Raw genomic sequence first — 26,124 nt, 5'->3', positions numbered from 1 at the left:
CTTCCCACTAGCTATCTATTTTACGTTTGGTAGTGTATATATGTCCATGTCACTCTCTCACTTCCTCCCAGCTTACCCTTTCCCCTCCCCATATCCTCAAGTCCATTCTCTATTAGGTCTGTGTCTTTATTCCCGTCTTGCCCCTAGGTTCTTCATGCCTTTTTTTTCCTTATTTTTCTTAGATTCCATATATATGTGTCAGCATACGGTATTTGTTTTTCAGAAAGAAAGATTCCAAGCTAATGCCCAGTTGTGAGAAGTGATGAGAGCTGCATCTAAGTTAGTTTGAGAGGTAGAAACAACATAATTTGGTGAACGTGGGGATGAGAGGGATTGACAAGGTGAAAATTACTCATACTTAGCTTTCTACTTTGGGTAACTGGATGAATGAATTAACCTGAAGTACAAGAAGTACAAGAAGGTGTGGTGAGTAGCTTTTGTTGGCGAATGCTGAGGATCAAGAGGGACATAGTGATTTCAATTGTGTTACTTTTGAGGTTATTGAAGGACATCCATGTAGAGATGTCCAGAAGACATTTGGAAATTCAGGGTTGAAGCTTGAAGATTTGGGAATACAGACTTGGAAGGCATTGGCATTTATAGACAAAGCCTAGTCTAGTGGTTAAGGATATTGGCTCCGGAGCCAGACTGAGTTCCAGTCTATGATTTATCACTTCCTAGCTGTGTCTTAGGCAAGATGCTTAACCTCTCTCTGCACTTCATAATTAGTACCTAACTCATTTGGTTTTTGGAAAGATATTAAGTAAACTAATGCATGTAGACATTGCTTGACCCACCATAAGCACTCAGTAAATGTTACTTTTTGTATTGGTGTTTTAAATTATATAGTTCATTTCAACAGGTGTTTGCCGCATGGGGATAATAAGATGAATTGTAAGTCCACTCTCCTCCCAAATTTGGAAAGCTTTCTAAAAGCAGTGACACCTCAGTTGAAACTTGAAAGAAGTGGAGTTAGCCAGGCAGAGGGAACAGCATGAGCAAGAGCCAGAGGCATGCAGCAGGTAATGTTTGTTATAAGCAGTTTGGTATTAGAGTGCAAAGCATGAGGAAGGGAGTGATGGGATAGCCTGAGGATCTTGGACTTGGCCCTCCTGGGCTATGGCTCCCATATTTTTCAGTTGAAGAACTCCCAGTTTAAGGTAAAAAATGTAGGGCCCTATTATGATAGGTATGTTTTTAGTATTAGTTAATTGAGAAAATATTGCAAAAAGCTACTACTTTTAAGTAATTTTTATTTTAGACTTATTATTGTCTGTGTAATTTGAAAAATACTGCAGCACGTAATTTGAGCTTTCCTCCTTGCTGGCTTAACCTTGAAATTTTTATGGGGGGGAACAAGTCAGTTAATATTCTTCTACCTGCCCTCCGACTTCAAAAATTTTGTTGTTATCATCTTCTCACTTGGTCTTTGTGGCCTTGTTTAATGCCCTCTTTAGTATGTCTTTCCTGTCTTTCCGTGGGAGCATGGGAGGGAGCAGAGGTAAATGTGTGTGCATTATATCCTTGTTTAACTGGAAATCTGTAGTTGTAACCGTACTTAAGTTGTTGAACATTTGGAAATCTATCCTTAGGAATGTTCTCTATAACTATAGATAGAATATAAACAATAATAGATTTCGGTAATGGAGTAGGTAAAAATAGTGGGGAGGTCGTGGGAGGTACCTCTCTGATATGTGCATTGTACTGATCATAGCCTCATGCAAAGGTGGGTGCATTTGGCAAGACACTTCTCTGGGTTACCATCTCTAAAATGGGCTAATAATTCTTGCCCAGACTACTTCATTATGTGATATGATAATGAATGTAGAAATTCTTTGTAAATTGTACTTCAAATGTGAGGGATACAAAATAGTTAAGCCAAACTCCTTTGGTATAGAGAGGAGAAAATGGAGGTACAGATGACAAAAAGAATAAGTTATTTGCTATATAAAACAGTTTGTGACAAGGGCAGTGCTCCTAAAAACAAGTAATTGTGCTCTACTTGAGTATGTTAAATCAAGGATGTATTTTAGAGGAAATAAATATTCTTACTTTTTAGAGGAAATGATTGGAATGTTAGAGTAGGGCAGGTAGAAATGTGTTGTGATTTATCGTGGGCACCAGGAGTTTAAATCTTTATGATTTGTTTCTGTGCTTTTACATTGATTTATGTAGTTGGAGAGAGACAAGAAAGACTGGGGAGATAGCACAGGGCAGTGGTTCTCAGCCCCACTTGCTCATTAGAATCATCAGGAGAGCTTTTAAAAAACTATTCTGCTTGGGTCCCAGTATTCTCACTTAAGTGGCCTGGAATGGAGCCCAAGCGTACTTTAAAAAAATTTTTTTTTTCTTTTATTTTTAGAGCATGCCTGATGATTCTAATGGGCAGCCAGGTTTAGAGGTTCAAACTTCACCTAGAATCTTAAATGAGCAAGTTTATTTCATATGCCTGGGATGAATGAGAGACAAATTTTATTTGAATTGAATAGTATTGTATTTAGCCATAAATTTTTTTTTTTGGTAAGAAAACCTCCCAAGTTAGTCTGCTAATAAAACCTACCCCACTGTATCTTTTTTTTTTAAATATTTTAATTTAATTTAATTTTTATTTATTTATTTTTGGTTGCATTGGGTCTTCGTTGCTGCACGCGGGCTTTCTCTAGTTGCAGCGAGCAGGGGCCACTCTTCATTGTGGTGTGTGGGTCTCTCATTGCAGTGGCCTCTTGTTGCGGAGCACAGGCTCTAGGTGCGCGGGCTTCAGTAGTTGTGGCACGTGGGCTCAGTAGTTGTGGCTCGCGGGCTCTAGAGCGCAGGCTCAGTCGTGGCGAATGGGCCTAGTTGCTCCGTGGCATGTGGGATCCTCCCGGAGCAGGGCTCGAACCCATGTCCCCTGCGTTGGCAGGGGGATTCTTAACCACTGCGCCACCAGGGAAGTCCCCCCACTGTATCTTAAATTGTATTTAGTGTATATATAATGAAATATGCTTGTAAGCAACAGGAATATACCAAGGGCCAAATTCCTGTTGCTTTCTATTTTGTCCTTTTCTCATGTAATTCAGTTTTGTTTGATTTTTTGGAACCAGTTAAGTGCTCTGATTCTTTTTCACCAAAATGCCGCTATAGCGAGGACAGTGACCTCATACTGAGGGCAGAAGGAGGGCAGGGGAAATAGTGGCTACAGAGGGCAGAAATGGCTAGGATTATCTACCAGATCAACTGTTCCATGCCTCAAATGTCTTTGTTTTATGTTGTCTTAAGAAAAAAGCTAACTGTTAGAATGTTTCATTTTATCACATTATAGCTTAGTTTTTAACATATATTTTAATTAATTAATGATTTATTTATTTAGGCTGTGCCGGGTCTTAGTTGTGGTACATGGGATCTTTGTTGTGGCATGTGGGCTTTTGGTTGTGCCATGTGAACTCTTAGTTGCAGCATACATGCGGGATCTAGTTCCCCCACCAGGGATCGAACCCGGGCCCCCTGCATTGGGAGCATGGAGTCTTACCCACTGAACCACCAGGGAAGTCCCAGTATAGCTTACTTTTAATCCATTAAAAAATTCTTCAAAACTATAGAAAATGATTCATTTATTCAGAAACATTTACTGGGACTTCCCTGGTGGTGCAGTGGTTAAGAATCTGCCTGCTAATGCAGGGGACAGAGGTTCGAGCCCCGGTCTGGGAAGATCCCACATGCCGCGGAGCAACTAAGCCCGCGTGCCACAACTACTGAGCCTGCCCTCTAGAGCCCGCGAGCCACAGCTACTGAGCCCGCATGCCACAACTACTGAAGCCCGCATACCTAGAGCCTGCTCTCTGCAACAAGAGAAGCCACCTCAAAGAGAAGCCTGCACACTGCAACGAAGACCCAACACAGACAAATAAATAAATAATTAAATTAAAAAAAAAAAAAAACATTTACTGTGTGTCAAGCACTGGTGATACAGCAGTTAACAAAGTCCTTGCTTTCCTAGAGCTCATGGTTTAGTGGAAAGAGGTGTATTACACACCACACCACACCCCCCCACATACCCTATATCAAGTGGTGATAAATGCCATAAGATATCAAAACTGATGTGAGATGATGGTGGATAAATTTGTGCTGTGTGGTGGTCTGGCGGGGTGGGGGGGGGGTCTCTCTGTGATGGCACTTGAGCAAAGATCCCAGTGATGTGAGAGAGCAGCAAGGCAGATATCCAGGGGAAGTTTTTGTTGGTCTGTTATTGTAGTATGCAGAAACAGCTGGGTGCATTTTCATCATATTTGGATGGAATTTGACTTGAACTGACTTAAAATGTAGGCTATGTGAGGAATGATGATGCGTGCCATCTATGCTATTTTATGTTAAACAGAAAATAGCAGTTTCAGATATGAGCTCTGAATAGAAATTCACAAGGTCACATGTTCCAAATTGTAGAATTATATTGATTTGTAGCTGAGTTGCTTCTCACATGGGCAACTTCCTGTGTAGCAACAGGAATTTATTTACAGATGGTTAGGGGTTCTCCTGTGCAATATCAGATAGGGAAGTTAGTCCCCAAATTTTACTTAATTATAGCCAGGTCAAAATCCTGAAGGAAGCATGTAACCTATATATCCCAGACTGGTTAAGAGATTTAACTGTGTCAAATTGAGTAATGTATATGAAAAGGGCCCCACAATTTCTTACAGGAAGTAGGTCCTTAAAGATTGAGTCCCATCCATGGAAATTTTTCAGTGGTGATTATGTTCTCAAAACTTTCTCAATTGATGTCAGATACTTAAGATTATTGTAAAAATAAGTGGTCTGGTGGTAGTTTTGGATAAAGTGAATAGGGAGAATTGGAACTTGGAACTCTTAATTTCAGTAATTCTGTATATTTCGGAGAACCGCTTCCATGTTTAGGTAGATCTGCCTAAATAATACTATCCCTGCTTTATATTTTATCCATTTGTTACTTTTTCTTCATGGCCTAGCCACTGAACTTTCCCAAACTTCCTTTGCTTTGCACCAAGTTCTCTTTTATAGGAATACTCATTTTGGCTTTGAATAATACACTATACTAACAACTTTTGTTAAATGATTTTATTTTGGTAACTTTAAATAAATTTTAAGGGCTTTATAAGAACCTAACATTAATTTTGCACACTCTTTATTGACCTTGAATGATATTTGTATGTTTGTATGTTATGGTAGACTATTTTAAGCATTGAAGTCTGATGATATCTCAGTGGACATGGACTTTTACAGTGTGTTGTGTCCGTTTGCAAAGATAATGTATTTCTGATAGTATTTTTAGAAGTTTTATAGGGATGCACATGGATGGTGTATTTTTAGAGTTGACTATTTCTTAATATGGGTATTAAAATTGATAACTAATTTAAAAAACCCTGCAATTTTCTTCCTTTGAAAATTTCCATTTTAAAAGTGATTTACCTTATTATAGGACATCAGATAGACTAAGGGAAGGTGCAGTTACCTATGGTTTCATTACCTAGAGATGGCCCGTCTTAGCATTTTGGTGTGTAACAGGTTCTTTTTGCCTTTTTCTATTATTTAATATATTTTTATAGAACTTGGATGGTAAGATATGTTATGAACTATTTCCCCCCTTTACTTTGTTAAAACTGTATTGTAAATATTTTCCTATGTCTTTATTCTTTTATATAATTTAAAAATAAATTTTGATTAATGATTATAATAAATGGCCTTTTATGTGTGTATACTAGTAATACATGCATAGATTCATGTAACCATCACCACAATCAGGGTACAGGGCAGTTTCAATACCTGAAAAGTTCCCTGTGGTATCCACTTTGGTGTCTGTTTGTAGTTAGCCTCCCCCCCACAGCCCCAACCTTTGGTAATCACTGATCTGTTCTCTGTATTGTTAGTTTTGTCTTTTCTAGAATGTATGGAAATGGAACCCTACAGCATGCAACTTTAATTAATTAATTAATTAATTAATTAATGGCTGTGTTTGGTCTTTGTTGCTGCGCACGGGCTTTCTCTAGTTGCAGCGAGTGGGGGCTACTCTTTGTTGCGGTGTGCGGGCTTCTCACCACGGTGGCTTCTCTTGTGGAGCATGGTCTTCAGTAGTTGTGGCACGCGGGCTCAGTAGTTGTGGCTCGTGGGCTCTAGAGCACAGGCTCAGTAGTTGTGGCGCATGGGCTTAGTTGCTCCGCGGCATGTGGGATCTTCCCGGACCAGGGCTCGAACCCGTGACCCCTGCATTGGCAGGCGGACTCTCAACCACTGCGCCACCAGGGAAGCCCCAGTATGTAACTTTTTGATACTGACTTGTTGCACAAAGCATAATGCCTGTGAGAATCATCGAGTTGCATGTATCCATAGTTCATTCCTCTTTATTGCTAAATAGTATTCCACTATTTGAATGTATCACCATTTATTTAGTCAGTCAGTCTTGGGAGGACATGCTTTTGATAATTATGAATAGAGCTGTTATAAACACCTGAATACAAGTTTTTATGTGAATAAAGGTTTTATGTCTCTAGGGTAAATACATAGAAGTGGGATTGCAAGGCCATTTGATAAGTGTATGTTTAACTTTATAAGAAGCTGTCAAACTAGTGTGGCTGTACCATTATGCATTTCCATTAGAAATTTTTGAGTTCCACTTGCTCTGCATCCTTGCCAGCATTTGGTATTGTCTCTATATTGTTAAGAAGTCAGTACTACCCAAAGCTGTTTACAGATTGCAATCCTTATCAAAATCCCAATGACTTTTTTTTTGTAGAAATAGAAAAATCCATCCTAAAATTTGTATGGAATCTCAAGGGACCCCAAATAGCCAACGCATTCTTGAAAAAAAAAAAAAAGAAAAATGTTGGAGGACTCACACTTGCTGATTTCAAAATTTATTACTACAGTGCTACAGTAATCAAAACAATGTGGTTCTGGCATAGACAGACATAAAGACTGATGGACTAATGAGCACAGAAGTAACCCCTTACATATGTGGTCAAATGATTTTTGACGAGGAGGCCAAGACCATCCAAAGGGGGAAAGGACGATCTCTTTAAGAAATAGTGCTGAGAAAACTGGATATCCACATGCAAAAGAATGAAGTTCGACCATTATACAATCATATACACCATAGTCAAACATATACAAAACACCATATACAAAAATTAACTCAAAATGGATCAAAGACTTGAGTGTAAGAGCTATAACTCTTAAGCTCTTAGAAGAAAACAAAGCAGAAAAGCTTCAAGATGTTGGATATGACAGTGATTTCTTGGATATGATACCAAAGGCACAGACACCCAGAGAATAAATAGACAAATTGGACTTCATCAAAATGAAAAACTTTTGCACATTGAAGGATACTATCAAGAGAGTAAGAAGGCAGAACACAGAAGGGGAGAAAATATTTGCCAATCAGGTATCCAGAGATATAGCCAGATATATTTAGACAATTACAGAGAAGCAACTCAACAACAGCAAAAAACAAATACCCTGGTTAAAGAATAAACAAAGGACTTAAATAGACATTTCTCCAAAGAAGATAAACAAATGACCAACAAGCACATGAAAGGATGCTCAGCATCGTTAATCATTAGGGAAATGCAAATCAAACCCACAATGAGGTATCACTTCACACCCATTAGGATGGCTATTATCAAAAAAGAAAAAAGAAGAGTAAGTGTTGGCAAGGATATATAGAGATTGGAACCTTTTTTGCCATACTGGTAGGAATATAAAATGGTGCAGCCATTGTGGATAACAGTATGTGGTTTCTCAAATAATTAAAAATTACCATATGAACCTGCAATTCCACATTTGAGTAATACAGTTTCTCAAATAATTAAAAATTACTGTATGAACTTGAAATTCTACGTTTGAGTATTGGGTATAAAGAATTGAAAGCAGGATCTTGAAGAAACATTTGTATGCCATGTTCACAGTGGCATTATTCCCAGCTAGACAAGAAGTAGATGCCACCCAAGTGTCTATCAGTGGATGAATGGATAAACAAAATATGGTGTATGTATACAATGAAATATTAGCCTTAAAAAGGGAGGAAATTCTGAGACATGCTACATCATGGATGAACCTTGAAGATGTTATGCTCAGTGAAATAAGCCAGTCACAAAAGAACAAATACTGTATGATGCCACTTACATGAGGTACTTAGTCAATTTCATAGAGACAGAAGAAAGTAGAATAGTGGTTGCCAGGTTCTATAGGGATGGAGGTGGGGAGTTAGTGTCAATGTTTATAGAGTTTCAGTATTGCAAGATGGAAAGAGTTCTGTGGATGGATGGTGGTGATGGTTGCAAAACATGAATGTACTTAATGCCACTGAACTTTACACTTAGAAATGGTTAAAATGGTAAGTTTTATGTAATGTATAATTTACCACAATTAAAAAAATCATTTAAAAAAATCAGATGGTTATGTTTATGCAGTTCTGTCTCTGGATTCTGTTCTGTTCCATAGATCTAATGTGTCTATACATTTTCCAGTAGCACACATTCTTGTGGTAATATAAGTTTTATAGCAGGTCTTAAAGTCATATAATATGATTTGTCCAGCTTTATTCTTTATCAAAATTGTTTTGGCTATTCCAGTTCCTTTGCCTTTTCAAATTATTTTGGACTCAGTTTATCTATATCTCAAAACTCCTGCTGGGATTTTGATTGAAATTGCATTAAATTTATAGAGGACATCTTTGCTATGTTGACTCTTCCATTCTGTGACCATGGTTTTATTTAGCTCTTCTTTGATTTCTTTCACTGGTCATTTGTACTTTTCAGCATACATATTCTGTATACCTTTTGTTAGATATATATCTAAGTATTTTATTTTATGTTTTTAGAGCTCTTGTAGACTGTTAATTTGGGGGGTGAATTTTGGTTTCAGATTGATCATTGCTAGTATATAGAAATACAGTTGTTTGATTTTTGTGTATTGACTTTGTTCAGTGAAACCTTGCCCAACTCGTTAGCTCTAGGAGTTTTTGTTTGTTTTTTAGATTCTTTGGGATTTTCTACATAGGTAATCATGTTATCTGTGAATAGGGACAGTTTGATTTCTTCCTTTCTAATCTGTCTGGTTCCCCGTTTCTTATTGCAGTGGCTAGATCTTCCATCATGATATTGCATAGGAGTGGTGAGAGTGTAATATCCTTGTCCTGTTCGTGATCTTAGGGGGAAAGTGTTCAGTCTTTTACCATTAAGTGTTTGATAGTGGTAGACTTCCTGTAGTCATCCTTTATCAGATTGGGGAAATTACCTTTTAATTTGCTGAGGGCTTTTTTTTTTTTAAATCATGAAAAGATGTATTTTGCCAAATGCATCTGCTGAGTTGATTATGTGGTTTTTCTTCTTTAAGCAATTATCATGATAGCTTACATTGATTGATTTTTGAATATTGAACCAGTTTTGCATCCCTGGGGATAACCCTACTTGGTCCTGGTGTATTGTCATTTTTATATATTGCTAAACTCCATTTGCTTTTATTTTGTTGAGGATTTTTGCATCAGTCTGCGTGAGGAATAATGGTATGCAGTTTCTCTTTTTGTACTGTCTTTTTCTAGTTTTGATATCAGGTTAAATCTGGCCTCATAAAATGAGTTTGGAAGTGTTCCCTCTTCTTCTGTTTCCTGAAAGAGATTGTGTAGAATTGGTGTTACTTTTTAAGTTCTCCAGAGAAATCAGGTAAGCCTGGAGATTTCTTTGAAAAGTTTTAAACTGTGAATTCACTTTCCTTAATTTAGATTATCTGTTTCATTTTGGATAATTTGGTAGTTTGTGGTTTTTAAGGAATCTCACTAATGTTTCAAAATTTATGTGTATAGATCTACCTGTATTATTCCTCAGTTATCTTCTTAACATTTGTAGTGTCAAATTTATTTATTTTGATGACCTAAGTTGTCAAATTTATGTGCATAGAGATGTTCATAGTATTATTTATCTTTCGATGTCTACAGAATCTGTCGTCTAGCTCCTCTTTCATTCCTGATATTATTGGTAATTTATGTCTTCTTTTTTTTTCTTTGCCAGTCTTGCTACAGCTTTATAAATTTCATTGATCTTTTCAAAGAACTCGTTTTTGCTTATATTGATTTTCTGTGTTGTTTTTCTATTTTCACTTCCACTGATTTCTGCTATTATCTTTATTGTTTCTTTTCTTTTGCTTGTTTTGCTCTTTTTCTGGTTTTCTTAAGTAGGAAGCTTAGGTTATTGATTTAAGGCCTTCTTCCCCACCCCAGTATAAGCGTTCAATTCCTATAAATTTTACTCTAATCACTGTTTTAGCTTCTTTTTGTTTTTAAAAATTATTTATTTAATTTTTGGCTGTATCGGGTCTCAGTTGCAGCATGTGGGTTCCTCGTTGTGGTGCATGGGCTTCTCTCTAGTTGTGGCACGCAGGCTCTCTAGTTGTGGCCTGCATGCTCAGTAGTTGTGGCATGAGGGCTTAGTTGCCCTGTGGCATGTGGGATCTTAGTTCCCCGACCAGGGATTGAACCCACGTCCCCTGCATTGGAAGACGGATTCTTAACCACTGGACCACCAGGGAAGTCCCTGTTTTAGCTTCATGTGACGTTTTGATATTATATTTTCATTTTCATTCTTTTTTTTTTTTTGGCTGTGCTGCAGCTTGTGGGATATCAGTTCCCCAACAGGGATTGAACCCAGGCCACGGCAGTGAAAGCGCCGAATCCCAACCACTAGACCATGGGGAACTGAACTCCCTCATTTTCATTCTTTTAAAAATGTTTAGACTTCTTCATCAACCTAAAGATTATTTAGAAGTATGTTGTTTAATTTACAAGTATTTAGAGGTTTCCCATTATATTTCTGTTACTGATTTCTACTTAAATCCATTATGGTCAGAGAACATACCTTTTGTTTGTTTGTTTGTTTTATTGAAGTATAGTTGTTTTACAACATTGTGTTAATTTCTGCTGTACACTGAAGTGATTCAGTTATACATATATACATTCTTTTTTTAAATATTCTTTTCCATTATGGTTTATCATAGGATATTGAATATAGTTTCCCATGCTGTACAGTAGGACCTTGTTATTTATCCATTCTGTATACAATAGCTAACATCTGCTGACCCCATCCCTCCCCCAATCCCCTCCCCCTTGGCAACCACAAGTCTGTTTTCTGTGTCCGTGAGTCTGTTTCTGTTTTGTACATAGGTTCATTTGTGTCATATTTTAGATTTCACATATAAGTGATATCATATGGTATTTTGCCTTTCTCTTTCTGACTTACTTCACTTAGTATGATAATCTCTAGTTGCATCCCTGTTGCTGCAAATGACATTATTTTGTTCTTTTTATTTGCTGAGTAGTATTTGATTGTATATATGTACCACATCTTCTTTATCCATTCATCTTTTGCTGGACATTTAGGTTGTTTTCGTGTTTTGGCTATTGTGAATAGTGCTGCTGTGAACATAGGGGTGCATGTATCTTTCTGAATAATTTTTGTCTGGATATATGTCCAGGAGTGGGATTGCTGAATCATATGGTAATTATGTTTTTAGTCTTTTGAGGAACCTCCATACTGTTTTCCCTAGTGGCTGCACCAACTTACATTCCCACCAACAGTGTAGGAGGGTTCCCTTTTCTCCATACCCTCTCCAGCATTTGTTATTTGTAGACTTTTTAATGATGGCCATTATGACCAGTGTGAGGTGGTACCTCATTGTAGTTTTGATTTGCATTTCTCTAATAATTAGTGATGTTGAATATCTTTTTATGTGCTTGTTGGCCATCTGTATTTCTTCTTTGGAGAAATGTCTATTAAGGTCTTCTGCCCATTTTTCGATTGGGTTGTATGAGCTACTTGTATATTTTGGAGATTAAGCCCTTGTCTGTCACATCATTTGCTAATATTTTCTCCTAGTTCATAGGTTGTCTTTTTGTTTTGTTTATGGTTTCCTTTGCTGTGCAAAAGCCTATAAGTTTGATTAGGTCCCGTTTGTTTATTTTCACTTTTATTTCTGTTGCCTTGGGAGACTGACCTAAGAAAACATTGGTATGATTTATTTCAGAGAATGTTTTCCCTATGATCTTTTCTAGGAGTTTTATGGTGTCATGTCTTATATTTGTCTTTAAGCCATTTTGAGTTTATTTTTGTGTGTGGTGTGAGGGTGTGTTCTAACTTCATTGATTTACATGTGGCCATCCAACTTTCCCAATACCACTTGCTGAAGAGACTGTCTTTTTCGCATTGTATATTCTTACATCCTTTGTTGAAGATTAATTGACCCGGAGGTGTATGGGTTTATTTCTGGGCTCTCAGAGAACATACTTTTAACTTCACTTCTTGTATATTAAGGTCTGTCTTATGATCCAGGATATGATATGTCTTGATTAACATTCAGTGTGCATCTGAAATGAATGTGCATTCTACTGTTGATAGGTGGAATATTTTTAAAATGTCATGGGTTGATGGTACTGTTTTTTTTTTTGATGGTACTGTTTTCTATCTACTAGTTCTGTTAACTACTGAAAGTTGAAGTCTTCCACTGTAGTTATGGATGCCTATTTCTCCCTTCAGTTCTGTTAATTTTTGCTGAATGTATTTTGAAGTTCTCCTATGTGTATATATATTTAGGATTGCTTTTTGTTCTTCATGAACTGACCCTTTTATCATGTAATGTCCTCATTTATTCCTGGTGATTTTCTTTGTTATGATCATTGGCTGATCTAAATATAACTATTCCATCTTTCTATGATAACATTTGCATGATATATCTTTTTTCCATCCTTTTACCCTTTTAGAATGGTAAAAGTTTCTTGTAGACATCATAGAATTGGCTTGTGTGTGTTTAAATTCAGTTTATCTTTTCATTGGCATACTTAGGCCATTTATGTTTAATGTAGTTGTTGATATTTTGATTTAGATACTCCAGTTGATTATTTATTTGTTTCCTCTTTTTTCCTTTATTTTTTCTTTCTGCTTTTTTTGGCTTGATTTTTTTTTAAACTTATCTATTGCTTTTGCCTAATTATTTGTATGTGCTTTTGTAGTTACTTGAAGGATTGCAATATACATACTTTTCTCAGTCTATTTAGAGCCAGTATTTTACCACTTTATTTATTTATTTATTTAGGGAACTTTATTTACTCATGGCTGCGTTGGGTCTTCGTTGTTGCGTGGGCTTTCTTTAGTTGCAGCGAGCAGGGGCTACTCTTCATTGCAGTGCATGGGTTTCTCATTGTGGTGGATTCCCTTATTGTGGAGCATGGGCTGTAGGCACATGGGCTTCAGTAGTTGTGGCTCTCGGGATTTAGAGCACAGACTCAGTAATTGTGGTGCACAGGCTTAGTTGCTCCATGACATGTGGGATCTTCCCGAACCAGGGCTCAAACCTATGTCCCCTGCATTGGCAGGCGGATTCTTAACCACTGCGCCACCAGGGAAGCCCTATTTTACCACTTTAAGTGGCATATAGAAACCATACCGCCCTATTGTACCCTTCTCTCTTTTAAGTTATGGTTGACTTATTTATTACATATATGTGACATTGAAGACCCCCAGGCATTGTAGTAATTTTTGCTTTCAGTTGTCAAATATATTTTAAAGAACTGAGGTGAAGAATCATCACTTACATTTACCCAGATATTTACCATTTCTGTTGCTCTTCCCTCATTCTTTTTTTTTTTCTAATATTTATTTAGTTATTTATTTTATTTTATTTTTGGCTGTGTTGGGTCTTCGTTTCTGTGCGAGGGCTTTCTCTAGTTGTGGCAAGCGGGGGCCACTCTTCATCGCGGTGCACGGGCCTCTCACTATCGCGGCCTCTCTTGTTGTGGAGCACAGGCTCCAGACGCGCAGGCTCAGTAGTTGTGGCTCACGGGCCTAGTTGCTCTGCGGTATATGGGATCTTCCCAGACCAGGGCTCGAACCCGTGTTCCCTGCATTGGCAGGCAGATTCTCAACCACTGTGCCACCAGGGAAGCCCTCTTCCCTCATTCTTGATACTCTAAGTTTATTTCTGAATAGTTTCCCTTCTCTTTGATGAACTTCCTTTTGTGATTCTTTTTGAGCAGGTTTGCTGGCAGAATTTCCCTTTAGTGTTCCCTCATCTGAGCATGTCTTTATTTCACCTTCATTCCTGATGGATATTTTTGTTGAATATAGAATTTCTTTTTTCAGTATTTTAAAAATGGTTCAATTCCTAACAAACCCCATGGTTTTTAATGATAAATGTGCTTTTATTGTAATTATTACTTGCTTGTACGTAACATATCCTCTAGTTGCTTTCAAGATTTTTCTATGTTAGGTTTCAGCAGCTTATTGTGTCTGGCTGTGAATTTTTAACCTACTATTTTTGTGAAATTTCCCCTGCCCCAAAAGAAAATCTGTACTAATACAAGTCATTAGTGTCAGTCAGGAGTCTGCAAACTATGGCCTGCCACCTCGGTAGCTCTCAACCTGTTTCCTGATTTTGCAAATAAAATGCTACTGGAACACATATATACCCGTTTATTTACATGTTGCTTTTGCACTACAGTGGCAGAGTTGAGTAATTGTGAGAAAGACCATATGTATTGTGAGGCCTTAAATAGTTACTATCTGACCTTTTTATAAGGAGCTTGCTGATCTCTGGTATAGTTGGAGGAAATTTGAGTGTTTCTTCTATTAAAATTTTCTGCTTGAATTTCTTTTTAAACTTTATCCTGTAGGGTTCAAAGTCATTTTACAAGTATCTTCTATAGAAAATTCTAACAAGGTGTAACATGTCATAGAGGGTAGGTGTAAGAGTTTTTCCCCTGTATTTAAAAGCCAAAAATGACTTTTTAGCCAACTTTTCTTGAAAATTTAAACATTAGTTAAGCATGACTTACTTTTCTTTGAGAAATTTATTTTCAGACATTTTAAACTCAGAAGGCAAACAAAATAAATTTCTATTAAATAACTAACTTATGCCAAAATGGGACTTAAGTTTTTTAAAGGTAAACTTGGGAGGTTTAGTTTAAGTACAGGTTATAAGTTTTTTATTTTTTATAAACTTATTTATTTTTGGCTGAATTGGGTCTTCGTTGCTGCGTGCAGGCTTTCTCTAGTTGGGGCGAGTAGGGGCTACTCTTTGTTGTGGTGCACGGGCTTCTCATTGTGGTGGCTTCTCTTGTTGTGGAGCACGGGCTCTAGGCATGTGGGCTTCAGTAGTTGTGGCATGTGGGCTCAGTAGTTGTGGCGCATGGGCTTAGTTCCTCCACGGCATGTGGGATCTTCCCGGACCAGGGCTCGAACCCATGTCCCCTGCATTGGCAGGTGGATTCTTAACCACTGCACCACCAGAGAAGTCCTGTAAGTTTTTTGTTAATGTTATTTGCAGCATTAAAATTTATCAACAGTGTTGCATAGTAATACTACTAAAACCATGGAACAAAGCAATATGAATAAATGTATAACTTAAGAGACAATTTCATACAAACCTTTGAAAAGATGTTTTCTTACTGAGTGACACATCCTGGCTTGAACATAGGTTTCTTGGTTTCATCTCTTTTATGAACCTTTATGCACTTAAAATTGTTATTCTTATAACTAAAAATAAATGTCTATTGTTACCTCTCACTGTGAAACCTGTGCTTGTTTTTTTGCTGTACAAATACTCAGTTCTGGGTCAGACTTAAGCACACATGGATTTCATTTTTATCCCAAGTTAGAGAATTTGTGTCTTTGGTCTTATTTCTTGTTAGGTAAGAAAAGACATGCCCAAACGTGTTAGAAGGTGAAAAGTTCCATAAAATATTCTTTGTTCATTGCAGGATATTTTTTCTTCACAGAAATCTAAAACTTGTTTAGGGCCAGATGTAAATGAAATCTTGAGCATACTATCAGCCTACATTAGCAAAGCTCTTTTTCTCGAAATAAAGTTCTCAGGCTGAGTAAAAGATTCAGAGAAAGAGTTTGTGTGGTGGGTTGTACAATTCATGTGCACATGGGACCTCAGATTGTGACCTTATTTAGAAATAGGGTCTTTGCTAATGTAATTAGTGAATATGAGGTCACACGAACTCAAAGAGCCTTTGGGGTAGTATGGCTGATAATAAGTGTACTGTCTTTCTGGTGTGTAGTACAGCAAATCACTGCTTACAAATGGCCTTCTGTAACTTAGGTCAAAAAATCGGGAATGGACTCATCTGAATAAACACGGTTCTACTACATGCTGCTCTGTGGGCCTGGAAGACCTCTGAAGAAATTGCCAATAAGGCTGCTTGGTCACTGTGCATTACTTTGAGGGCTAATATTGTATAGTATAAGAAGTTCCAAAACAGTGTTGACTTTTTTTTGTCAAGATCTATTGAGGAATTTCTAGTGACATTATATGGAATTCTAGGGTTGCATGGAAACCCAGTTGAAAAGCTTTGCGTAGATTCTCACATTTTATACCTCTCTGGGAAAGTTTTCACAAAATAATGGTTTTTACAGTTCCTTACCTAATTACCTGTCCCTAAAACAATAAAACAGAATTCGTAGTTTTGGTTTTAAAAATTTTATAGTTATGTGTGGGGGGCATGGCACATATGGGAAATCTCTGCCTTCTGCTCAATTTTGCTGTGAACCTAAAACTGCTGTAAAAAAAGGATAGTCTATTTAAAAAAATTATAGTTAATGAGTTTTGAAACTATCTTTACAAGTTCTTACATAATTTTACTCTCAGTTCCTATAATGTGTATGATTTCTTGTGATTTTACCTAGAGATCAAAAGTGCTAGGTCAACATTCCTGTTTTATTGTATTACAGAGATTATTGTCCTATATGCTAACATATATTTCAAATCAAAAGATCTGGGAATGAACTATAGAAATTCCATGAATTTTTCTTGGTTTTATGTAGATAATGAATTAGTTCCTAATCAGTTACGTAATGTCTCCAGGAGCTTGAGAGAGCTGTAATAATCTGGGATTAAGAAAGCCAATCCTAATATTAATTGATTATAACATGTTTTATAGTTGTCCTATAGGTTGATGAGTAGGACCCTGATTTATCTTCTCTTTTCTGCTTTTGTATCACTAGGCAATAATCGTACTACTATCAGGAATGTTCTGTAGCGTCGTGGTGGGGGTTTAGAATAAGGTATACTGGCGGCAGGATTGCTTGCTTCCAGAGAAGTTTCTTCATTAGTGCAATAAAATTTCATAGTTGATCATTCTTTCAAGTCTTTTTTACAGAGACTCTGTATTCATGGGAGAATACTTAACATTAGTCTCCTTATAAATCTCTTATAAATTAAAATGTATAAATTGATGTTATCTTTTCCAATATTTTTTGGTATTTAAAGCTTCTGTGTTTTACTGTCTTTTGTAATACTTTTTGAAATTCTACTCTAATTTATTCTGAGAAATTTTATTTCTGTTAAAATACTCTTCTGAAATTGATTTAGTGGAAACTTCAGGGGACATTGATTGTCAGTGATAGTTGACTGTTTTTTCATTGGTAGTTGAACTAGAGACTTTACTAGTTCTCTTAGCTTAGGTTATAACCATTCTCCATAATTTTATCTCAGATATAAAAGCCCTAAAGAACTTTTGAGGTAGTTACCTAAAAACTGTCCACATTGACTTTATGCTTAATGACTTTTGGAAAAAAGATGTAAAGAAAATATTGAGTATTTATTTTAATTGAAGTATAGTTGATTTACAATGTTGTACAGTATTGAATATTTAAAAAATTTTTCCAAACACTTTATTTTGAAGTAGTGTAGTACAAAGAACTTCTCTACACCTTTTACCCAGTTCCACTAATTTTTTTAAATTTATATATTTTATTTTTTTAAATTTATTTTTGGCCACGTTGGGTCTTTGTTGCTGCGTGCCGGCTTTCTCTAGTTGCGTGAGTGGGGGCTACTCTTCATTGCGGTGCACGGGTTTCTCATTGCGGTGGCTTCTCTTGTTGCGGAGAACAGGCTATAGGCACACGGGCTTCTGTAGTTGTGGCTCGCGGGCTCTAGAGCGCAGGCTCAGTAGTTGTGGTGCATGGGCTTAGTTGCTCCGCGGCATGTGGGATCTTCCCCGACCGGGGCTCGAACCCGTGTGCCCTGCATTGGCAGGCAGATTCTTAACCACTGTGACACCAGGGAAACCCCCAGTTTCACTAATTTTAATTTTAAATCTTTTACCACATTTTCTTATCATCCCCTCACACATACATACATATTACTTTTGCTCTCTTGTGAATAGGTTGCGTATATCATGTTCCTTTACCCTTTACTATTTCCATGTGTATTTCTAAGAATAATGATATTCTCTTATAACAGCAATATAGTTTTCAAGTTCTGATAATTTCATATTGTTACTTTAAGCTACAGTACATATTCCAATTTATCAGTTCTAATGTCCTTTAGAGCATTTTTTTTCAGTCAAAGATTATTATATTTAGTTGACATGTAAACATTTATTTTAAATGAACTATTGGCCTTAAAATCTTAAGTGTTGAATTTTTGTTCTTTTAACAGCTAAACCAGGTGGACAGGTGAAATGTCAGTATATTTCTGCTGTGGATAAAGTTATTTTTGTGGATGATTATGCAGTAGGGTGTAGAAAGGACCTTAATGGAATCTTGTTGTTAGACACTGCTCTGCAAACTCCAGTTTCAAAGCAGGATGATGTGGTTCAGCTTGAATTACCTGTCACAGAGGTAAGTTGAAATAAGTATCAATATGCTTTTCTACTTAATGTAGTTTCAGACTTACTAGCTGTTAAATGAAATTAGGTTGTCCTTTGAGCATATTATATATGTATCCCTATAAAAACAAAGAAGTATGAACTGTACAGGTTATACCACTGTAACAGAGGCCCCAAAATACAGTGGCTTAAACAGGATAGTTTCTTTCCAGTAACAGTACTGGGCTAAGTTATAGGGACAGCTTTGTTTACCTCAACACTTGGCTTCCATTTCCTGAGTCCAAGACAGCTGCTTCAAGTCTCATTACTTCTGTCTTAAGGAAAAGGTGGGCAGAAGGCCAGGGGAGCACACTAGTATTACCCACCCTCTTTCTCTCCTTTTCCTTTCACCTACTTCCCTCATCCTCTCCTTCCTTCTCTTCCCCTCCATCATTTTTCTTGTTCTCTTTTACAAACTCTTTCATATATGCCCTTTTCATATTTACTCCATTGGCTAGAATTCAGTCACATGGCCACATTAAGCTGAGGTGGTTCTTTTTTCTTTAATATTAAAAAAAGAAGGAATAAATAGTAATTGACAACCAGTAATCTTTGCTATGTATCATGTTTCTTAACAATTCCAGTTTAAAATTTTAGCTATATGTATTTTTCTGTGTTACATATTCATTACTTAATTTGTAAGTCTACCCTAACTTAAATCCTTTTGTGTGAGTTGATGTTCATATCATGTAATTTGAAAGTACATTTTTCCGATTTATCAGATTTTAAATCATCTCAGAATATAAAAGATTATAATGCTGTACACGCTAATAAAGTGAGATATTATTTGTCTTCATCCCAGTTGTTGATTATTAATTGTTTTGCATTTGGCAGACTGATATGATTAATTCATAAAAATCAATATAGCATATTTCCCATTTTTAGGACATGAAAAGTGTTAATGTGTGAATTTTAAGTGCAGTTTAAATGTTTTATTCCCTCTTTGGAAGGCTTTTTGTAAAAAAAAAGTACCAATGTATATCTACTTAGATTTCATATTTACTGTCATATCACAGTCATCTAGTATATGTTAATATTGAAAGCATGTTGCTAAAGGTTTGAGTTCTGAAAACAGAGTAGCCATCTTTTTGTCATCAGAATATCTGGATCTGGGGGCATGTCTAAAATCTTTGGACAGAGAATTAATTAGTTCTACTTGTACTGAACATTTTTTCCTCTCCTACTTGAAGGAAGTTAGACCATGTGATATCTTAATAAAGGATATACATCGTAGCCTACAATGAAGGATGGTATCAAACTGTTGGGTTTTAAAAGGAACTACAGAATTACAATAAAATAGTTGAACATGTATATGAAATGGACCGTCAAGTCAATATTTTTCCTACTACTCTGACCTAAATGCTAGATATTTAGCCAGCTTCTGCCACCTCCTCCACCTTGCCAGCTCATAATATCTGTAGCTGGTTTTCTTTCTTTCTACATAAATAATTACAGCTCTCTTGTTCACGTAATATTGTTTGTAGTCCTTCCACCATCCCAGGCATCCTTTCCTGCATCACACTAGTTTGTTACTGTCTTGCCTAAAGAATGGGGTCCTGGGTTTGGTTGGATTAGTGTGGATGTGTTCTTTTCCATATATTGCCCAAATATTTCTGTTAACGTAGTTCATATTGAATATGTGGGTAACAATGCAAAGGGCTTTTTTTTATTACCTGCTGACTTAGTGAGTGACCCCTCTTATGGTTTTGCATAGTTTGAGTATTTAAAGCTCATTGGAGCACTTTACATTTATGTCTTTACATTTTTTTCTCTTTTACTTTTGTTCATGGTTTCAGCTTAGCCAGTTTTTTCTATCTTGCTTTGGCTTATAAAAGCTTCTATGTACTAAAACTTTACTATGTGGTACTACACTGAATACGTTGCTTTATCTCATTTAATTTTGTAACAGCCCTTCAAGTCATTATTTGATTTAACTAAGTTTGTTTAAAAAACGTAAAAGTAGGAAGCTTTAGTATAGTACCTATCAGAATTAAAATATTTGTATAAGAATCTGAATTTAACACTTTTGGTTGTGGTTAATTTTTTGTGATCATCTCTTTTATTTAGGCACAACAGCTCTTATCTGCATGTTTAGAAAAGGTAGATATTTCTAGTACGGAGGGTTATGATTTGTTCATCACACAGCTCAAAGATGGTTTGAAAAATACATCTCATGAGACTGCAGCAAACCACAAAGTTGCTAAGGTAAGAAGTTAAAAAAAAATTACTTTGGGGTTGTAGTAGAAAGAACACCTCTATACTTTTGCCTTTCTCTGTCCTCCCCACACTGATGACTAAGGATGTCTGTGGGAGATGGTGCTTTGAATTAAATCCTTGGATATATTTCATTAATTTTTCTGTGTTTTAACATCTTTCCTAAGTTGTAAATATAGTACATATACAATTTTTATATTGAAGGTATAAAAGGTAGAAGGTAAAAGCTATTTTCCTAAAAATAACTTTTGCATCTATAAATATCTTTTTTTCTCGAGTACAGTTGAAATTATACTAAAATATTGTGATGTACTGTCTTAGTCTGTTTGGGCTGCTATAACGGAATACCACCGACTGAGTGATATTTCTTCTGGTGAAGTCTTTCTTCCTGGGTCATAGCTGGTACCTTCTCACTGTGTCCTTACATGGTGGAAAAGGGAAGGGATCTCTCTGGAACCTCTTTTATAAAGAGGACTCCACCCTCATGACTTAAGTACCTCCCAAAGGCCCTACTTACTAATAACCCTCCCCTTTGGGGGTTAGAATTTCAACAGGTGAATTTTGGGGGGACACAAACATTCAAATTATAGCATATACCATGCTTTTTTTCATTGAAGGATGTATCTTGAGTATCTTTTTGTATCAGTCCTCATAGATCATCTGTATTCTTCCTAATATTTACATTGAAGTTTATTTTTATAGATTTACCATGATTTTATGAACCCTTATGCCATTGATGGGACATTTTTATTTAGTAAAACAGAAATCATACTGTGTATTTCAACAGAGAGAATTTATTGTAAGGAATTGACGTAATATGTGTATGAGAACTGAAAAAGCGAAAAGGAAACCCTGAGGTAATACACAGATGGTAACTATGGGAATCAGCACTCACCTCAGTCTGAAGGAACAAGAGGTTAGGATTTTTAGAACCTAGATACTTAAAAACTTAGAGAATAGGCCCCATGGGTCTGGGACTCAGACTTCTGAGGAGGAGATGTTATCCAGTAGGTACCTCAGGAGCTTGGAGATTGGAACTTGATGAACTGAGCCTCAGATTTCTGAAGAGAGATGCTACTAGGCTAATGTTAGTGTCTCTGAGGGAGCTCTGTGAAACTGGTCCTGGGAATGCTAAGAAAACAAAACAAAAAACCTCTAAAGACCAGAAGAATCAACTGCTGCCACCAGGTCCTTCGCTAAAACAATATTGATGGTAATGACGAGTAATAGCAAGGAGCAAGTCTTTCTCCCCTCATCGTGCTTTCCAGTTTCCATCCTGTGTTCCTTTTGTCAGAACTTAACAGCCAGGAAACTGGTTGGCAAAGAAGAAATAATAGTTTACAGAATCCCAGCCCAAACATGATGGAGAAGAAAGAAAAGGGTAGGTTTGGACCCGAGAGACAGTAGTTTAATAACTGTCACATGCCACTCCTTTGGCCACTCTGCATCTCCATACATACCATCTATATGTATTTGAACTTTCATACAACAAAAATATTATGCTTTTACTTAACAAGACATACTGTTCCTTTTTACAAATGAAGATATTCTCTCCCCATCCCCAGAACAGACACAAAGTTCCAGCAGATATTTTATCCATCCCTAGGTGATACTAACTACTCCTAAAATTTATAGTTTCAAGCGTTTAGGTAACAGAACCGTGCTACGTAAAGACTAAATTAACTACAACAAAAATTCTTATGTGAAATAATGTATCTCTCTGTGTCTGTATCTATCTAAATATATATCCATCTATCATTTATGTATAAGGGAAGAAAATATATATAGTTGCTGTATCCCTCAGTTCTATAATGGTCTGTAATATCAAGAGGATATATTTGATATTTACAGCCTCTTTCTTCTCCTACCTATTCCGTATTCCCTTTGTCCTCAGCCAGCACCTCAACTGGTCAGGTGTCTTTACATGGTCAGGTGACTCAAGGCTTCACTCTTGCAGGATCCAAATCTTCTGTGGTACTGTGTTAAGTTGTAATTGTCCTTTCACTGTTACTATTAGATGTGGAAGAGCTTAGAGGCACCCTAGAGAGTCTCCTGGATTGTAATTAAGTTCTCCTTGCTCCTGTTATTTAGCATCAATCCAATTTCCCTGTGTTTGTCAGTTTTCCTCATACCAACCAGTAGAATAACCACCTTCTTTGCCTGATGATTCAGTGACAAGAGGAACCCAAAATTGCTGGGTAGCAGTATCAATACCTAATTCAATGGAACCATTGTACCCTTGGTGGAACATTCCTTCCTTGACACAAGACCTCTAGAGCCTAAAGCTTAAAAAAAAAAAAAGTCTGTGAATGGATTATTACGTATAATAGCAACCCTGCTAGGAGAAGCTGTGTCATGTGTTTTTTGCCGATTGAAAGCATACACATAATCCTGTAAGGTAGAACTCCAGACTTTCGGATGTCTCTCTCAGTTAGTACTGAAGATGAGTCTTTGGTAAGGCATCACACCTTTCTGTCAGGTCAGCTCCTTCTGTATGATACCCTGGTAAGACCAGTCAATCTCATGGGCAAGAGCCCGTTGCTGCCTTTTTTTTTTTCCTTTGAAGTGCTTTCTTGGTCAGAAGCAAAAAGCAAAGTTGTATGGAATACTTTGTTGGTACATAAGCCATTCTATTAGTCCCCAGTAGTGGTATAATATTATGGCAGAGCATTGTGGGCAGAACATATAAATGCACATCCAGAATACGTGTCTATTACAGTGAAGACAAATTGCTACCCAGTCTGTGACTGAAGGAATCCAATATAATCAACCTGCAATCAGATAGTTGGCTGTTTCTTCTGGAAAATGGTGTCCTATTGGTGCCTCAGCTTTGGTATTTGCCATTGGCAGGTTAACCTGCCGTTAGCCTGCTCAGTCCTGGTGAGAGGAAGTTAATGTTGGGTCTGTACATACCCTCTGTCTCTGTTGCCATGGCATTTCGCATACAGGTCCATTGAGCAAGCACTGGAGTGGCTATGGCCAGAGGGTGAGTGACATTCGTATAGTGTGTATAATTTGCCCATTTCCTCTAGAGTGGATGCCTTTTGATGAGCATTCACGTATTTCACAAATATTTTCACACTCTGTTTATTTTGAGAGGTCCTTCCAAAGACTTTAACCGTTGACTTCCTTGTTAACAGTCTTCCAATCCTGATCCTTCGGAATTCCTGAACATCTAGCCAAAACATTACCTACTGTTCATTAATCATTGAGGACCTTTACTTCTGGCCAACTCTCAGTCCAGACAAAGAGAACAGCCAAATGAACTGGTTGAAGTTCTGACCACTGAGAAGATTTCACCTTCACCACTGTCCTGATTGGGACTGTGATGCTGCAGCCATCCACTTAGGGATGGTACCAACATAATGTGCAGAACCATCTGTATGTCACAGCTAAAGGTTTTCTTCCTCAATTATCTCATCATAAGGAGTTCCCTCTGAAGCCATCAATGTGGAATGAGAAAGGAGTCATAAAGAGTAGATATTGTGGAAATGTGAGCTACTCGATTATTCAACTGGTCCAAAATTGAATTGCCTTTTGGATTTCTCAAGACTGATTTCTTATAAACCACTTAATGAAGGCTAGCCCTCATACCCAGTGTTATGGTTTGGTGTGTCAGATAGCACCTAGTTTGTGGTGAACAACTCTGATTGCATAGACATTTGTCTCATGGGTAGGTATTTCTGTCAGGGACTACTAAGAAGCCAGGAGCTGTTTCTCAAAAGGAGAAGAGTTATTTACAGGAGCGGGCATGGCTTTGCCCTAGCGTTCTGCTACGTGATTGTCCCAGAGACTCCTGATAGGATCTTTACTTGCGGCAGACACTTCTAGTGTCATTGAATATGCTCACAAGTTACAAGTGGTAGAGCATCTTGCAATTCAGCCTGGACATGCTACAGAGCTTCTTGTGCCTTATGTATTATTTGATAATTGAGTTAGAGCAGCATACTCAAATATGCTGAACGCTGGGGTCCAAAATCCACTTAGGCCCACCGAGCATTGTGCCTCTTTTCATTGTTTGCCTTTACAAGTTATAGTAACTTATCTTTCACCTTGGAGGAAATATCCTGACATGCCCAGACTACTGGACCTTTAGAAAAAACTTAAAAGAGATTTTAGGACCCTGAGTTTTTCTGGGGATTATTGATTCTCTCTGGCTTGCATGTGTCTTAAGGCATTTAAGTTCCTTGCTACTTCCCCCTCATCTGGACCAGTTAGTGTGATGTTACTAATGTAGTAGACCAAGGTGGTGATCTGCAGGATGTTAGGCTGATCAGGATCTCTACAGACTAGATTATGGTAAAGAGCATGAGTCCTAGGGTAAGACTGTGCAGATTTATTGTTTCTGCCAGATAGAAGCAGTCTACTTTTGGATGGCCCTAAAAATTAGTATAGACAAAAAAGTATTTGACAGAATTGTAGCTGCCTACAAAATATCAAGGGATTTGTTGATTTGCTTCAGTAAAAATATCTCATCTGGAACAGTAGCTACAGTTGAAGTCATCACCTGATTTTACAGTCCACAGTCATTCTTCAAGATCCATTTACGTTTGCATGGGCCAAATAGGTCAGTTAAATGGAGATGAGATAATTTGATTACCCCTGTATCTTTCAGGTCTAGTATAGTGACATTAATCTCAGAAATTTCCTTAGGATGTGGCATTGCTTTTGTTTAGTAGCTTTGTAGAAAAAATGAAAGTTCTAGGGGCTTCCACCTGGCCTTTCTTACTTTAGTAGTACTCCAAGAGGATCAGAGAAACAGTGTAGGAATTTTTCTAGTTGCCTGTTCTATTTCTCTTCCAGTTGTACATTTGGGAAGTAGAGAAATAGCTACAAGATAGGTCTGGGGATCCACAGAGCTCATTGAGACAGCTTTGGGCCAAAATTCCATCAATCACTTCACCATCATGTCCCCACTTTCACTAGTGGACCACAGTGATGTTTTAGGTCAGTTCAGTGTTACTATCTTGTGATGCCTGAAAGATCAAAATATTTTCTATTCCCTAGTTCACAGTGACTACAGTGAATGTCCACAGGTGCCTTTGGGGAAGGCTTGGAGTATGATTTACAGTGTAGAGTTGGGGCATTGTTGTAGGATCCTTTCTCAAGGGGATTTGGCCTCCCTTTCAACCAAGAGGCTCTGGGTCTATGAGCAGATTAGGTCTAGAAACAAAGTAAGAGCTTCTCTCTCTCTGTTTCTTAGGTAATGGAAGTCATGTTTCTGGCCACAAGTTTTTCCAGTAATATAGATAAGTAGTAATTTAGTA

General features: G+C 37.2%; 1 protein-coding gene across 1 annotated transcript in view; it reads left to right on the top strand.

The window, feature by feature from the left end:
* BIRC6 (baculoviral IAP repeat containing 6) overlaps positions 1-26,124 on the top strand; it is a 236,563-nt gene that overhangs the window by 9,338 nt on the left and 201,101 nt on the right. The window contains 2 exon segments of the mRNA XM_027113430.1: positions 18,436-18,617; positions 20,711-20,848. Coding sequence (XP_026969231.1) covers positions 18,436-18,617; positions 20,711-20,848 — 320 coding nt within the window.

Source organism: Aethalodelphis obliquidens, unplaced genomic scaffold (assembly GCF_003676395.1).
Source record: "Aethalodelphis obliquidens isolate GAN/ISIS:26980383/991018 unplaced genomic scaffold, ASM367639v1 scaffold12, whole genome shotgun sequence".
NCBI classification, from domain to species: domain Eukaryota; kingdom Metazoa; phylum Chordata; class Mammalia; order Artiodactyla; family Delphinidae; genus Aethalodelphis; species Aethalodelphis obliquidens.
This window is presented reverse-complemented; position numbering and strand designations above follow the sequence as displayed.